General features: G+C 37.2%; 1 protein-coding gene across 2 annotated transcripts; it reads right to left on the bottom strand.

The window, feature by feature from the left end:
• Positions 1–253: 253 nt before the first annotated feature.
• On the bottom strand, positions 254–9,389 carry LOC132118207 (kelch-like protein 21). Of its 2 annotated transcripts, none has more exons than XM_059527874.1 (5): positions 9,227–9,389; positions 4,165–5,241; positions 2,216–2,621; positions 2,023–2,095; positions 254–591 (listed from the first exon to the last, which is right to left on the bottom strand). In XM_059527874.1, exons 2-5 carry the CDS (start codon positions 5,189–5,191, stop codon positions 256–258), a joined length of 1,842 nt encoding a protein of 613 aa, XP_059383857.1. In that variant the 5' UTR covers positions 5,192–5,241; positions 9,227–9,389; the 3' UTR covers positions 254–255. The 2 variants fall into 2 exon arrangements, with proteins under 2 accessions (XP_059383857.1, XP_059383858.1); XM_059527875.1 differs by lacking the exon at positions 9,227–9,389 and adding an exon at positions 5,351–5,477.
• Positions 9,390–15,804: the final 6,415 nt, after the last annotated feature.

The following is a 15,804-nucleotide window of genomic DNA, read 5'->3' as shown; positions in this document are numbered from 1 at the left end:
CCAAACATTACAGGCACTATTTCATCAGTCACTTCACTCAAATCTCTGTTGAACACACTCTGGTAAACATAGTCAGCATTAGAAATGCATGCAAAAATTAAAGCTGTAGTAACACTGGGTTACTGGGAGAAATCATTTAAACATTGATTGTCCATTCACCAGCTCCCTTTGCTGAGGGGAATATGTCATAAAGTGCAAAAGACCTAGTAGCAACGTCACATTGAATAACCTTCAGTCTCATGTTTCGAAAAGTTCTCAATGCATTTCATTGACATCTTGGTTGTGGTTCTGATTGACATTGTTGTTGTGGTTGTGAAGTGCCTGGTTGCGGTGGTGTCTGTGGAGGTGGATGGCGTTGGCCTCAGGTATGTCTAAAGGTTCAAAGGTGCTTGGAACAAGAGGCATGAATTGTCGGAATATGCTGACACTTCCATGCCAGAAGGTGGGCTGGGGAAGTCGGCCAGCTGGGGTCCAAGCTCGAATAGAGGGGTCATAGACCTCCACCACATCAGATAGCTCAAAAGTGTTGTCATAGCCACCGGACACATAGAGTCGACCGCCCAGGGCTGCTACACTGCCTCCAACATGAACCTGTGGAAGGTGAGACTTTTTAGTTATCTGTGTGAATGCCTAATGTGGGTCAATGACAGGATGATCATTTATTGTCCTATTAAACTGTAAAAAAAAAATTCAATCTAATTCAATTATCTAAATACATTTTTTATATTTTTTGAGTATAACAACTGTCCTGGTATAAAAAAAAATAAAAATAAATCATAGCCAATAATATCAAATTAAAAGAAAAGAAAATCTTGGGCTCTTATTATTATTATTTTATATAGTTATTTGTTAGAAAAAATAAATACTAATCTATTAAATATAAATTATTTTTGGTTTGAATTAATAAGTTAACCGCTTTTTAATTTTTGAAAACTTTTCTCTTGTTGTCGGGAAAAACACTGTCCAACCAACATGCAGAAATAAAAAAATTAGAAACCTTAAAGGGTCATGAAACCCCAGACTACTTATTCTAAGATTTTAGCAGAGGTGTTTGTGTTGCACATCATATAAGACAATGTTAGCATCCGCTAATTTTAACTGTTGGAGAAAATTGGTTAATTTTAAGCTTTTTTGCTCTATTTTCATCTTCCGGATTTAGAATCTACATTGTGTTGACGTCACGATTTTTGACGTGGCAATGGACTATAGTACATTGATGACGCGTCGGTGTCTATTCAATTATTCATGAGATTGCGTGTTTATCCTATGAGAAGACGCTTCGCTTAATTATTCACAACAGCATGTGTTCATTTGCTATGAAAGACTCATCAGACTGTGAAATGACATCGCACACATTAACAGAGAAACATTCATGGATTGCAGAAGAGTGTTTGTTTTTTCTTTGTAATAAGAGTTCGGCACAAACGCGATTCATTCACTTGGTGAGTGTAACCGTTTTTATAGCTCTGTGACACAACCTGTCAGAAGGCTTATATAAACGCCACAGAATAATATATATGTCTCATTTGTGAGTCGCTTTGAATAAAAGCGTCTGCTAAATGACTGAATGTGTAATATAATTTCGATGCAGAATGCAAATGGCTGTGCATTTATTTGTGCTTTTAGCTCGATGGGAGCGAAATGAAACTTTCTGAACGCAAAGCTGTGTGTGCTGTCTGTCTCCCCTCTTTCTTCCCCCTCCCCCGGTCCGCTGCACACCACGCCCACTTTTTTAGCATTTTTTAAAACCGAGCTGAGAACTAACCTGTGCTGAAATGGGGGGTTTCATGACCCTTTAAAACTGGAAATTATATCATAGATAGGACCCAAGCAAAAGGCTCCATTGTCAATAATGATACAATGGCCAACTTAAACCTGATGCAAAAATGTTTCGCCCTCATGTGAAATTCCAGATCATGTGGATTAGTATTAAAATGACTCAATTTGGCATGTGAAAATTTGTTAAACAATGGAAAATGTGATTGCACCTTGAAAGAGGAAAAGAAGCTAAAGTAGACATACTTGTGTCATGGGACTAATCTTATCCCAATTGTTTTTCTGTGGGTTGAAGACATCTACTTCTGCCGAATCATCTCTGAAACACAACAGCTTTCATGAGAAACATGGAAACCTCATTTCCTTTATCGTTGCTTTTTTCTGCGTATCATCAGAAACTGGATATTTAAAATTGTGGGAAAAAAACTGAGCGCCTTACCTTACAAAGTAGATCAACCCATTTAAGGTCACTGATTTGGGGGCAAAGGACCAAGGAGGCAGTTCTCCATTGTTCACTAGTGACCAGCGGTTGCTTTCAGCATCGTAGCACTGAATTGCAATTGTGTCCTCTCCAGTTAAACAGCCAATGGCGTAGAGTTGTCCCCTACACGATGTAGTGGAACAGTTATCCATGGGATGTGGCATGGGCGGAAGGTCCTCCCAGCAATCTAGAGTATGATCGTATCGCTCTGTGCTGTCAGAGGCTACCACATAGAGTTGACCCTTCAGGACGCAGGAGCTGTGGTACTCTCTGGCTTTAAGCATGGGGGAGACCTCTGTCCACTCATTCACACTGGAGTTGTATCGCCAAACGCAATCATACAGACGTGATCCATCTGAGCCGCCTGTCGTAAATGAAGCAGGTTTGAAAGCTTAAACATAATACCAAACAGCCAAAAATAGAATAGATGTTCTTTCCTATCATTTATCAACCCTACTTTTCAAACTTGCCTACACTAATAGACTCATATTGTGTGACTCTTCAGGGTTATTTTGGATTATCAATGATAGCTGAAAAAAGTACCAGGACAAAAAAGGATATTTGATTTGGTTAATGGTTCTTGTGTAGCCTGATTACAGAATGAATTACTGTTCGTCTTTTTAGTGAATTAAACATACAGCTAACAACCAAAGGTGTGGACATATTAGTGAAATTTCAATTACAAAAAAACAAAATAAAAAAATATTATTGTCAAGTGTGGTGAACCATGAAGCACAGCTCTCGGAAATTCAAATTCAAACCAAGCAGCTTTCTTGAACCGGTTTCAAAATCCGAGCAGACAATTTTTCACCCTCATGCAAAATTCAAGATTATATGGATTCCTTCTGAAATTACTGGAGTTTGTCTGTGAAAATTACAATGTTAAATGTCACCGCACCCTAAAAAGAGAGGTTACCTGAAAATGAAAAGTTGTCAATTTACTCACCCTCATGTCGTTTCAAACCTGTAATTTCGTATGTTGATCACAAAAGAAGATATTTTGAAGAATGCTGATAACCAAACAGTTGATGGCTCATAGTCCTTTTCCCTACTATGGAAGTCAATGGGGACCAACAACTGTTTTGGTCTTCAAAATATATTCTTTTTGGTTCAACATAAGAAAGAAACTAATATAGCTTTGGAACGACATGAGGGTGAGAGAAAGATTGAGAAAACTAAAATCTTTGGGTGAACTATTCCTGTATCTGACTTAAATCAATGCAGTCATTGTCTGGTTGTTCATTTTACATGTGGTATAAGTACACATTATGTGTTTAGCTAGTAATATTATTAAAAAAAATATTGAAATGTATTACCATTTTTTGTTTTTTAAGCAATGTTAAATGTTAAATAAACAGTTAAGGCTTGTTACTGGAATCCTTAAAGTCATTCAAAATGCCAGTGTAAATGCACCTTTTGGAAGAATCATTTCAAGTTTATATTACAATTAACATTTGTAATGGAATTGGGTTTACTTTTTACCAAATATTACTTGAAAATAGTAAAAGAATCATTAACCAGAATCAAGTGAAATCAGAACCGGAACTGTTGAATTCCATAGTCAGTGCTCAGTCACCTTTTTAAAACCACTTACATAACAGCAAAGGACCCTTAGAATAGAAGCAACATTTAACTGCATGAGATGTCACATTTATGTCACCTGAAATCATGCTAGTCACTGCTGATCTGGCAGAACATTATGTCCTATCACCACACTCTTACATATACATGGGTTTATTTATACATCGGCTGCCATGTTGTAAACAGTTTGGAAAGAAGACACTCTGAGCCTTCCTGGGGATTTGTGCTTTCTTCTTTTACCTTTGCATGAAATAATTACGGCACACGTTGAACCTGCTTGTGGAGTATGACTTTGTCCCACAAGGAAACGTCATCATTGTACTAACCTGTCACGTAAATGTCATTGCCCAGGGCAGCTATGCTGTAGCCACCACCAAGGTGGTCTGGGAATTCTGCCAAGTATCTCCACTGTCCCGTCTGTGGGTTGTAACAATCCACAGTAACAAGCTCATCACAGTCTTGATCACATCCTCCTACCACCACCAGAATTTCAGCCAGGCCGGTGGACGGACGTGGGCGCATTCGATGACTGGGTCGATCATGGCGGTCATATTCAAAAGACTGAAGGCTGCGTGCCTCGCTGACTAACCGTAAACAGGCTGGCGACAGGTAGACCATTGGATCACTTTCCACGTGGGCCAGAAGATAGAAACGTCGAACAAACGGCAAGCGTACTTGCTGCAACAACTCAGGCCAGTAATGCAACCGGTGCTGCAAGTCACCTTTAACCCAGCGCACGGCAATCTGGTATGCTGTTTCTTCCTTATCCACACACAGTCCATCATCAGACACAAACTCCAGCAGACGTTTCCACGACAGTCGTTCAAAGTCCATGCTCTTCGCCAACTCCACAATGTTCCTCAGCACGAAACGGCGAGCGCTAGCTGCTAGTTCATGACATGCATAAGCCTCTGCGAAGTCCTGGATCTCCAAGCAGTTAGAAACATCAAGTCTCTGCTCCAGGAATGCACAGCACGCTTCTTTGACAGATGGGAACTGGAAGAGGTCCGCAGTCTTGAGCAGGAGGTCCACATTGTCGTGTGTGACGGTCACGCGACCCGTGTAGCAAAAGTCCACAAGGAGGCCCAACAGTTCAGCTGATACTTCGTGTAGCACCACATGGTCCATGACGCTCTCTCGCAGTGTACCGGCAAACATGGCACGGAAGTAGGTGCTGGCAGCTGCAAGCACAGTTCGATGGCAGTGGAACTCTTTGCCTTCAGCGCACAACGTGACATCAAAGAACTTGCGCTCGGCACGGAGCTCGTGGATGCCACGGAGCAAGTTGACCGCGTGGGCTGCATCGAAGAAGGGCAGCATAGAGAGCTGCGTTTGTAAAACTGGTTTCTCCATAGCTTATGGTATTTCTCTTGGCGTACGTCTGGTCAGAACTCTGGATTCACCTTTAAAGAGAGAACAGGAGTTTTAGTAGTAGTTTCTCATTTGACTTTGTGAAATTAACTAAAACAAGGTCTAAAAAACTGAAAATCCCAAACCGATGTTTCAGCTTACCTGTGTATCTTCTCAAAGTGTTTACATTTGTGAAAGGGACACAGTAGATTCTAGAACCAAATATCATGTGGTTATGACGAATGTGTGCAACCGTTGGTCTATTAAGAAAGTATGCTCGTCGTGTCTAGTCTATAAATACACCAGCAGTGTCCATTTTCACAGGCTTGGTGAGGGGAGGGGGTGGTCTCCACACACCCTTTAGCTTCACTTACTGGAGATTACAGAATTTCTCCACTCTTAGTTAGGGATGCAATGATACCATTTTTTTCAGAACCGATCCGATACTGAAAATTCTGACTATCTGCCAATAACGATCCAATCCAATACCAGCACATTTTTTTAATTAATGTAGAATTTCTATACTTCTAAAATCACTCTCACTGACCTTTTCCTGGACTGTGCCCAGCTGGTAGAATGACCTCCCAATCTCAATTCGTACAGCTGAGTCTTTACTCATTTTCAAGAAAAATCTAAAGACTCATCTTTTTCACCTGCACTTAACCAACTAAGACTAGCACTTTTCTTTTTTTTGTCTTTTCATTTATAAAAAATAAAAATAAAAACCTGGCTATGCGTTCTATACTAGACTAATTGAGACTTGTCATGGCACTTGTATACTGTTGTTGCTCTCTTGTTGACCTGACTGCATCGATTGTTCTCATTTGTAAGTCGCTTTGGATAAAAGTGTCTGCTAAATGATTAAATGTAAATGTAATGTAAACTTCTCTGTGTTGACCTGATCATCACTCTTTTCGTGGGGCTCAACAATAACACAATAGTAAACGCACAATATCGGTTTTGGATCAGTCTTGTCTGACCGATACCCGATCTGCAGAAAATGCCAGTTTGGGAGCCGATACCGATCCCGAGTATCGGATCGTACATCCTTACTGAGAAACTACTCATACAGCAACAAATCTAAAGAAGGTTTAAAGGGGTAGTTCAGCCAGAAATAAAACTGTGTGATCATTTACTCTAATCTCATGTCATTCCAATAGTATTGTTTATTTTTTAACCTGAAGGACAAAGTAATGAAAAGTTTTTTGTATAAATAGGACTTGTGAAAAGGACAAAAAGTAACAATGAAACTATCACAGTAGTATACAAGTTGTGTGCTATATAATGTCGAGTGAGAAACACTAAAGGCCCATTTACACCAAGAAGGGTAACTACATTAGCATTCACATCAGCTTATAATAATGTTCTGTCTATTAAAAGCATACCATGCGGTTATGTCGTGTCACTTTAAATGCACATTAAAGTCAAGTGTATTCTGATTGACTGTCAATTTTCCTCATTTATCAGTAAAAAAACAACAACATCATTATTGCAAACACTTTCAGAACTGTTTTGTTATTGTTATAACTGTGGTATGGACTTCCCTATTGTCATATAATTAGAATGATTATTAAAACTTCATAGTTATAGTTAGCATTATAGTTTTGGTGCTTAGTGTGAATGGGTCTTAACTCATATTTTGGTCTGTTTATCATTAAAAGATATTGTATGACTTCATCACAAAATAAAAGTGTTTTTTTTTTTTTTTTTTACCTTGGCAGCATAAATTACCATTCACTTACATTGCATGGAAAAGAGCAGCTTAGACATTCTGCTTAACATCTACTGTTGTGCTTCACAAAAGAAGAAAGTAATACGTATTTAGCATAATCCAAAGTGATTTACAGTACAGCATTCAATATTAAAATTTTTTTCAGTAGGTGTTCCCTGGGACTTGAACCCACGATCTTTTGCGCCGCTAACACAATTCTCTACTACTGAGCCACAGAAACAGGTAGGTAAATTATTTATTTGTCAAATAATTTGACAAAATGTGTATTTTGGGTAAAGTGTCCTTTTAAAGTACGATGAACTAATTATAAATTATGCAATATTCTTCTCACAAGTTATTTCATAAAATGAAAGCATTTATCAGTCTGCATGAATATGCCCTACACTGTTTTTCCTCTATATTCTATTTCTATTCTCAACAAGGGTCACAAGGCAGGTAGCTAAAGTAAGGGATTCTTCAATGGCACTTTTGAGTTTAAAATAAAATGGCATTTCCATCTACAGACCTGTAGACCCTATATAGACCTGCTCTGAACAGCAAAGCTTTACCATTTTCAGTGAGAGACCTACATTATGCATAGCAGGGTTGAGGAATAACACATTCAGCTGTGCATGTACTGGGCTCCCGAGAGGCTGGGTATTTATGGAATGCATTAGATGCCAATATATATTCACCATAATGCAGCATCTCAGTGTTGCGTATTAGGCAACTCGCATACCAAGTTGCTTACTAGTAGTTTGTTTACCATTCGGTCCGAGAATAGCATTCCTGGCAGTGACCAACACAAGACTTCTCCTGACTCGTCAATACAGTGTCATGATCTATAGTTATGACTTATGAGATATGATTCATGACTATGCACAGGAAACTTATCTCTGTGACATAGTATGGGCTGCCATATCAACTTTAGGGCTTTCTAAAACATTAGATTACTCAAACTCCTGATCTGTAAGACAAAATATTTCTCAATAAGCACAACAAAACCATTATTTAATATTTATATATAGTTAGACTGAACTTCAAATGTGTCCGTTTACTGGACCCTTGCAACCAGTGGATCTTCTCTGCATCTTATCTGTACAACTTCAGAATAACAAACCCCTTTATGAACCCCTTAGGGCCCTCTTCCATCTGGAGAGCAACCCACCAGTGGCCTGCAATCTAATGTTGCACCTGACTGAGAGATGCCCATCATAACACAGCTGCCACAGCTCTGCATTCCATCAGCACAAACCCAAAGGAGCCGAGCATGTTTGGGATTCAGGACAACCACAATCAGGTATTGTTTCACTCAGTTCAGACAGTTAAACCTGTCCTCAATCAATCACATTTATGCTAAAATAGGATTTGTTTCTTTGGTGGGAATCAGTTTACACACACACACACACACACACACAGAGAGAGATATTGAATATAATTATATTGAGTATAGTGTATATATATATATATATATATATATATATATATATATATATATATATACACACATAACTATATATATATATATATATACATACACATAACTATATATCTCTCTCTCTCTCATATATATATATATATATGAGAGAGAGAGATATAGTTATGTATATATATATATATATATGCATATATATATATATATATATATATATATGCATATATATATATATATATATATATATATATATATATATATATATATACACACCCACACACAATATTGTTTTATATTGTGTTATTTTATATTGTATGTTATATATTTAGCTATATAACATTTTATATAACATTTCTTCAAGTTATATAGCCTATGTTGAAAACTCGTCCTCTCCTCTAACTTTCAATTGAAATTCAACAAAAAATAGACAACAACTTAACCATCAGCACTGCATAGAACATTTATTTGCTTACAAATTTATGGATTCAAAAAAATATTAGAAATGTTTAGACATTGAATGCTGGGATTAAAGTTACTTTTACCCTTTCATTTTTCATTTCAGACCTTTTTATCCATAGCCTATAGCCAAGAGACCTTCAAAACCCAGTCTATTTTAAGATTTGACCTGATGTTTAATGTCATGCATTGCTCATCTTCACCTACTGCCAACTAACGAGGCTTCACGTAACAACGGGAACATTTATAATATTTTTTTAATCCACTGAATTAATCACAAAGACTTGAGCTTCATGTTCACTATAAAAATACACATGAAATTGGTTTTTCGACACAATAGCCGTCTGCTGTTTGTCTGCTTCTGTTGAGAAAAACCGCGAGAAGCGTCACATTTTCACCTTCATACAATAGCTGTTCCGGACGCTTTTCTACTTACCGAATCCAACTTTTAACGATTTCGGTTGCTATCCGCCTCGGATAGTTTGACAGATTGGTATAAATTGTTCTATTTAACGACTAACTTTGCTAGTGTGTCTGTTTTCTCTTCGCTCATGTCAGCGCCATGACTCCGCGTCATAAGAGACCCTCATTGGACACTTGTGCAGCAGTTACATGATGACGCGATCCTCAAGTTTGGCTGTCCATGGACGCTCATCAATTACTCTCTTTATACCCTGACCCCCCTTGTGCGTGACACCGGTATGTTTGTATAGACTCACTAAAACGGTTGAGTCTCTTTAAAAAGATCTCAGAGAAAATTAGGTTTTGCATAAAGTGCTAAACACCGAAAACTGGTTTAAGTTGTCAGGGTCGTATCAACAAATGTGGTATTGAAACAAATGTCCAGTTGTATGCTTGCTTTCCCTGTCATGTTCAGCTTCAACATCGTAAATGTATTTATCTAACGTTAGTAGTTTATATATATATATATATATACCCTACATATAGTTTGGGTCACAAATTTAATTATTTATATATATTTCAGTTTTATTTTTACACATTACTTTCTATTTACATATATATATATATATATATATATATATATATATATATATATATATATATATATATATATATATATATATATATAAGCAGGTCGCGATTTGTAAAAATAACAGAGGGGGGGGGTGTTTTGAAACATGTTGATTCATAAAAATAAATCATGAGAACATGAACTAGATGACGTCATGCGCTAATTAGCATATTTATGACATAAGTGCGTCATATTGTATTGCCTCCCTATGCTCACATACTGCAATTTAATTTAGCCATTTAATTTAATTATCATTAAAACTGTTTTTATTACTATATTTTAAAGTTTATGTTGTCAGACAATGGAATGAATATTATAATGACTGAAACGCGGTCCATTAAAGTGTAACTAAACCCCTGCTCAGAGCCTGACTCCACCCACTGACAATATTTGAAAAATGCTGAAAAGTGGGCAGATCACAGCGGAGATAGAGGGGACGAACCGAGGGCGGGGCTGAGCGAGTGCGGCGTGAACCTGAGACCCGCAGTGACGGATTGATTGACAGCTGCTGTCAGAGACGCTAAAATGGAGAGTGACTGTAGTGACGCAAGTAGCTTTGCAACAGAGCGATCATTTGAAGTAGAGGACTTTTCTCCCCCACTTTCACCTGAAGTGGAGGGTGTCGAGGTGTCTGTTCATATTAATTCCAGCCGCTGGCTCAAACTGCGGTCTTAACTCCCGCACCCCGTCGCTTTTCAGCGCGAGCTGTGTGGAGAATCCCATGTCCACCTCCATTGCGTTGGAGAAGTAATCCCGTGTAAAATGCAGTTTGCACACTCGAGCTCTAGGCGGGAACTCACGGTCTTCCAGGCCAAGTGCATGTAACCACTGGCTCCTAATTTTAAAGTCTGCTGGAAAACTATGCAGTCCAGCAGTGCTGTCGCAACCAGCAACACTACACACACCATCCTGACCACTGTACTAAATACAGATAAATCTAGGCAACTTGAAGATCTAAATAACTATATAATTGCTATGCTAAATAGATGCTATAATAGTCTATCCTGGTCGTTACCAATACTTGCAATTCCAGCTCCTGAGTCCTGACTCACTACAGTGATTTTGATGGTTTTATACTGCCAAGGGCGTGGTAGCTCGTACCAAGGGGCGTGGTGAGCTGGAAACTGCTTACGTAACCTGCCACCGCTTACGTCACTTGCAACCGCAACATCCAATAGGAAAAATCAACTGCAGTAGCCACCGTTCAACCTGAAGAGGGCAGCACTCACACGTTTTTACACCATATATTGTAGAATTAAAACACTTTATACTCAAATGTCAAAAAAGTTACTCGAATCAATGAACAGCACTAATAAAGCCCCATTCTTATAGATCATTAACTAAAAAAAGTTGGTTTAGGGTTTAGTTACTCTTTAAGACTACATAACCAGCTCTCAAACATTATAATCTGCACTAATGAAATCAAATACACATACGAAAAAGTCAGTGCTGTGACTGATGTCGGCTATACTTGCTTGTAAAATAGAGTTAGAAGCAACAGAATAATATCTTTTTTTTTTTTTTTACAGAAAGTGGTGGTCCTCTCTGCGCTAGCTGAACACAGCAGATACAGTGAGAGAGGCTCGCGCTGGGAAAGAGAGACCTCGCGCTCGTAAGGCAGCACCAGAGAGTCTCAGAGACTAAATAATGATTGCCCAAAAAGTCGCTAGATTTGTCGCTTAATCTAGCGACAAAGTCGCCAAGTTGGCAACTCCACTGCCCAGCGGACCGGCTTCAGTCGTCTCGCAAGTATTATGAACATTAATTGATATGTGTGCACTGTTTGGTAACTAAGAAAAAATTAAAAAAATTAGAGAGTAGAACATGTTCAACTAAATGTTCCTTATTTAATTCACTTCTCTCTCTCTCTCTCTCTCTCTCTCTCTCTCTCTCTCTCTCTCTCTCTTAGGAGTAAGTGATTATGTTGTCCATTAAGTGCTGTTTCTGGTCCACATCATGAACAAATTTGTTTTTGTGTGTTTAAGTTCAGTTATTATTTATTATTTTGTAAAATATTTTGTGTGTGCAAGTTCAGTTATTATATATTATTTTGTAAAATATTTTGTGTGTTCAAGTTAAGTTGATATATTTTATTTTGTAAAATATTTAGTGTGTTCAAGTTGAGGTGTGATATATTATTTTGTAAAATATACACAATCTACCCCCAAAATCATCCTTGTCTTCCCTCTATACTTGAAAATGTGGTCGATCCAGTGACTGAAAAGACTATAACTTGATTCCTTGTTTATTTTACTTGTTATTATATTATGCTACTTAGACCCAATAATTTCTCAACATTCCTAGGAACCAGGTTTAATTGCAATAAATAAAGTAGTATTTGGGTGTAATAAAGCTGTAAAACTCTAATGTAGTTAAAACTGGGTGGGTGGAAATACTGCCTGGCACAACTAGGGTCCTGGAAATGCGTTCCTGAGACTGCGGTTCTCCGAGTCGGTAGGTGGCGCTGTCACAAAAAAACTAGGGTCTTAGAAATGCGGTCCTAAAAGTGCAGGTCCTGAAAATGCAGCCTCTCCGGCTCTGCAGTCAGATAATATTGAGAGAGGCTGCGCGGCAGCTATCAGAGCCAGCCAAAGTAGCGCATTTTAAAATAAAATTGACTTTAATCAAACCACGGATACGTGATAAGTTTTGTGATCCGTCTCGTCACTAGTATATTAGCACTGATCACTTTGAAGGGGGGATAAAAATAATTAAGCAGAGGCAGGGATACATTGACCAGAAAGGGGGAAATCCCACGCATCCCCCCCGGCAAATCGCACCCTGTATATAAGTTTTGTTTTTGATTACTTAAATATATGATGAGTTTGCACTGTGTAGTTCAGCTGCATTTTCTGACCTCTGGGTGACAGTTGAGAGAGTAGAGTTACCATGACGATTGCAGCGCATCCTCAGACAACAAAGAGGACCGTTAAGGAAACAACTAATTCTTGTCTCTCTCTCTCATTTAATGTCAAGGTTAGTTAAATTAATTAATTGTCATACCAAACTGTAATTTACATGTTTTAATGTTCAAACAATTTGTTATTATTTATTTTATTAATAATTTTAAGACACTTACAGTATGTCATAGAAAAGTTTACTCAAGTATCACTTAACGTTACCTGAAATACTTACTTGAGTTGTTTTCTTAAGATACTTACCTGAATTTAGGCCAGTTGTAAGAATTAGGGCATCTTTGTACATTTGGTAAAGGTTGCTATCATTTATATATTGTTTATTTGATCTATACAGTGTGTATTATTTTTTACCAACATGTTTATGAATCATTTTGTGATTCAAAGTGTCTTACTGACTCTGAAATACAAATGTGTATGTGTATTAAAAGACAACAAAGAGGGAAATTAAATTAACTATGGAGTTGTTTTTCAGTTGCATCTTGTGGAAGATGGCATAAGATTTTAATTTTTATTATAAAATACTATTTTTCTTATGTCAGTGACAACACTCTACTAATTCAATAAACCGTACATTTTATGTATTGATTTTAATAGGAAAAAGTTAAATAACTAAACGGTTTGCTAGTAAAATAATTTTATAATAACTATTCTGTAGACTTCTGGATCTTATAAAAAAGAACACTCTGAAAATAGTGAGATTAATCCTTGGCCTTCCATAGCTATACACACACCAAACTAGCCTACTTTAAATCTTTAATCAGACTGAACATTTTTGCATTTTGATGTTTGCTTATAATTCTTTTGGCTTCAGAGCAAAGGGATTATTTCATGCTTTGCTAGATTTTGATTTAAGATGCTAGGCTCCCTTTTGCTGTAAAATAATCTTTCTGCCAAGACTAAGACTTTGCATGGATAATCAGAGATAATTATTTGCGCAAATGAGCGGTTACATGAAAAACAGAAATCTAGTCTGTTTGAAAAGAAAATTTCAGATGACATTTTAATCGTCATGATTAACAAAAAAACTGCTAGATGTTTGAATCATTTTCCGTTCTAAATCTGGATTTAGTATGTGTGCTTAGAGATTTTTAAATATTAAATGAGAGATAATTTGTGACACATAAATTAAATTACATGGGATCCAATAAATACATCTAGCTAATCCTGAAGCAGTTTTGTGCCAGAAATGCAAATGACTATACATTTAGTAAAGTTAGTTGCTGTTATATATGAAGATTCTAAGATAACAAATTGCTTATTTCTTCACAATTATTATTTTAGAACAAGTAGTCTCATATTCCCATGAAGTATGTGAGGAATCATCAGGTTTTATTGGCCCAGAAAATGCTGACAGTCTCTTATAGAGAGAAAAGGCTTCATGCTGCTGCTTCTCATTGATTAGCCATGACACTGAGTGCATTTTTACACACTCACGATTGATGTGGTGAAGAAACTGACACATAACTTTGATGCATTCATCCTTAAGAAGATATTTTGCCTTTAAGCAAGTCTTTCAATGCAGTAATGCTATGGCTAGGGAGGAATGGGCTGAAATGCACCCTGCTCAGTCTAGTTTAAGAACCCATGATTATTTCTGAGAGATTAGATTGGGTAAGATTGCAGTGTTTATCCATCTGGAATGACTGTAGAGGAACATTTTATTCACTAGATGGAGCTATGTCACAAATTGTATGTATTTGTTTTTTAGTTAAGCTGCATTTAATTTGTTTTCCTTTGTTAAGTTCATTATTGAAAACTTTGCAAGCGATGCGAATAGTTATATTATATGGTATTATTTATCATATTTACTTATATGATTCTTGATTTTATTATGGAAAAACAAGCAATGATCAATATACTGGGCAGCAAAAATCCATTGACTATCACGGCATGCCAAGCGTATAACTGCTTGCATAAATCCAGTGTGCATTTTACTTTCCTTTTTTTCTACACCTCTTGGCAATGTTATGCATGGATTTACAGCTTTGCTTTAAACACACTACCAGGTTTGTGCATTAATCATAAAAATTAATGAAAATGTCCACAACATAAGGTTTGGTGTTAGTCATTTGTATTCCTGGATGATGTATTTAGGCACTGAAGCATATGTTACTGATCAACACTACATCGGTGGACTGTTTTGTTCTATTATCCTTCTGCTGAGCAGAGGGGTGGGGAAAAAACACCACTGTCAGACAGTCCGAGCATAAATTATTGATACAACTGTTAAATCAGAGTGTGGATGGAAATGCCAATAAACACTTCAGCCGGCAGCGAAAGAAGAGAGAAGGGAAATGGTTTAGAGTTAGATTTTGCACAGTTCTCGGCACACAGAAACAATCATAATACTGCATTCAAAGTGCAGCGTGTAAGTACACACTTGCCAAAAATAACAATCAGGTTCAGTAAGTAGAAACTTTCATTCAATTCAATTCAATTCAAGTTTATTTGTATAGCGCTTTTTACAATACAAATCATTGCAAAGCAACTTTACAGAAAATTAAGTTTCTACAATATTTAGTAGTAGCTTATAAGTGGTGACTGTCAGTTTATGTGCATATGACAGGAATTTTCAGAAAAATGAATACAAGACGTAGTCAACCAGATGATAAACACTATTAACAGCAGTTATTATATGATGCAATCACAATTGTAGCAATATTTGTTAGTTCTGTATGTTGTTTCAGGGTAAGCATCATCTGAGGTCCTCTGAGGGGTCAGCATCATCTCTTCTCAGCTGTTCTGGATCCAGACTGGAGCTTGTGTAAATCCTAGTTACATCCCATGGCAAAACAGAGAAACAAATAGAGACATAATTTGCGTAGCTGCTGTTCCAACCAAGTAAAAACCCAAGCTAAAGAATAATAATGTGCATTTGATCAGATAAAACTGCAGTCACAAATTATGAGATGCATTATTCGAATGCTTGGCAAAAGAGATGTGTTTTTAATCTAGATTTAAACAGTGAGAGTGTGTCTGAACCCCGAGCATTATCAGTAAGGCTATTCCAGAGTTTGGAAGCCAAATGCGAAAAAGCTCTACCTCCTTTAGTGGACTTTGCTA

Source organism: Carassius carassius, chromosome 37 (genome assembly GCF_963082965.1).
Source record: "Carassius carassius chromosome 37, fCarCar2.1, whole genome shotgun sequence".
Lineage (NCBI taxonomy): Eukaryota > Metazoa > Chordata > Actinopteri > Cypriniformes > Cyprinidae > Carassius > Carassius carassius.
The sequence above is the reverse complement of the archived record's forward strand: the minus strand, read 5'-3'. Positions and strand labels throughout refer to the sequence as shown.

Excerpts from the sequence above, each read along its gene's own strand:
- LOC132118207 (XM_059527874.1), bottom strand. The coding sequence starts at position 5,191 with ATGGAGAAACCAGTTTTACAAACGCAGCTCTCTATGCTGCCCTTCTTC. Across the intron at positions 2,622-4,164 it reads CAATGACATTTACGTGACAG|GCGGCTCAGATGGATCACGT; the intron begins GTTAGTACAATG and ends CATTTACGACAG. Across the intron at positions 2,096-2,215 it reads GGGTTGATCTACTTTGTAAG|AGATGATTCGGCAGAAGTAG; the intron begins GTAAGGCGCTCA and ends GTTGTGTTTCAG.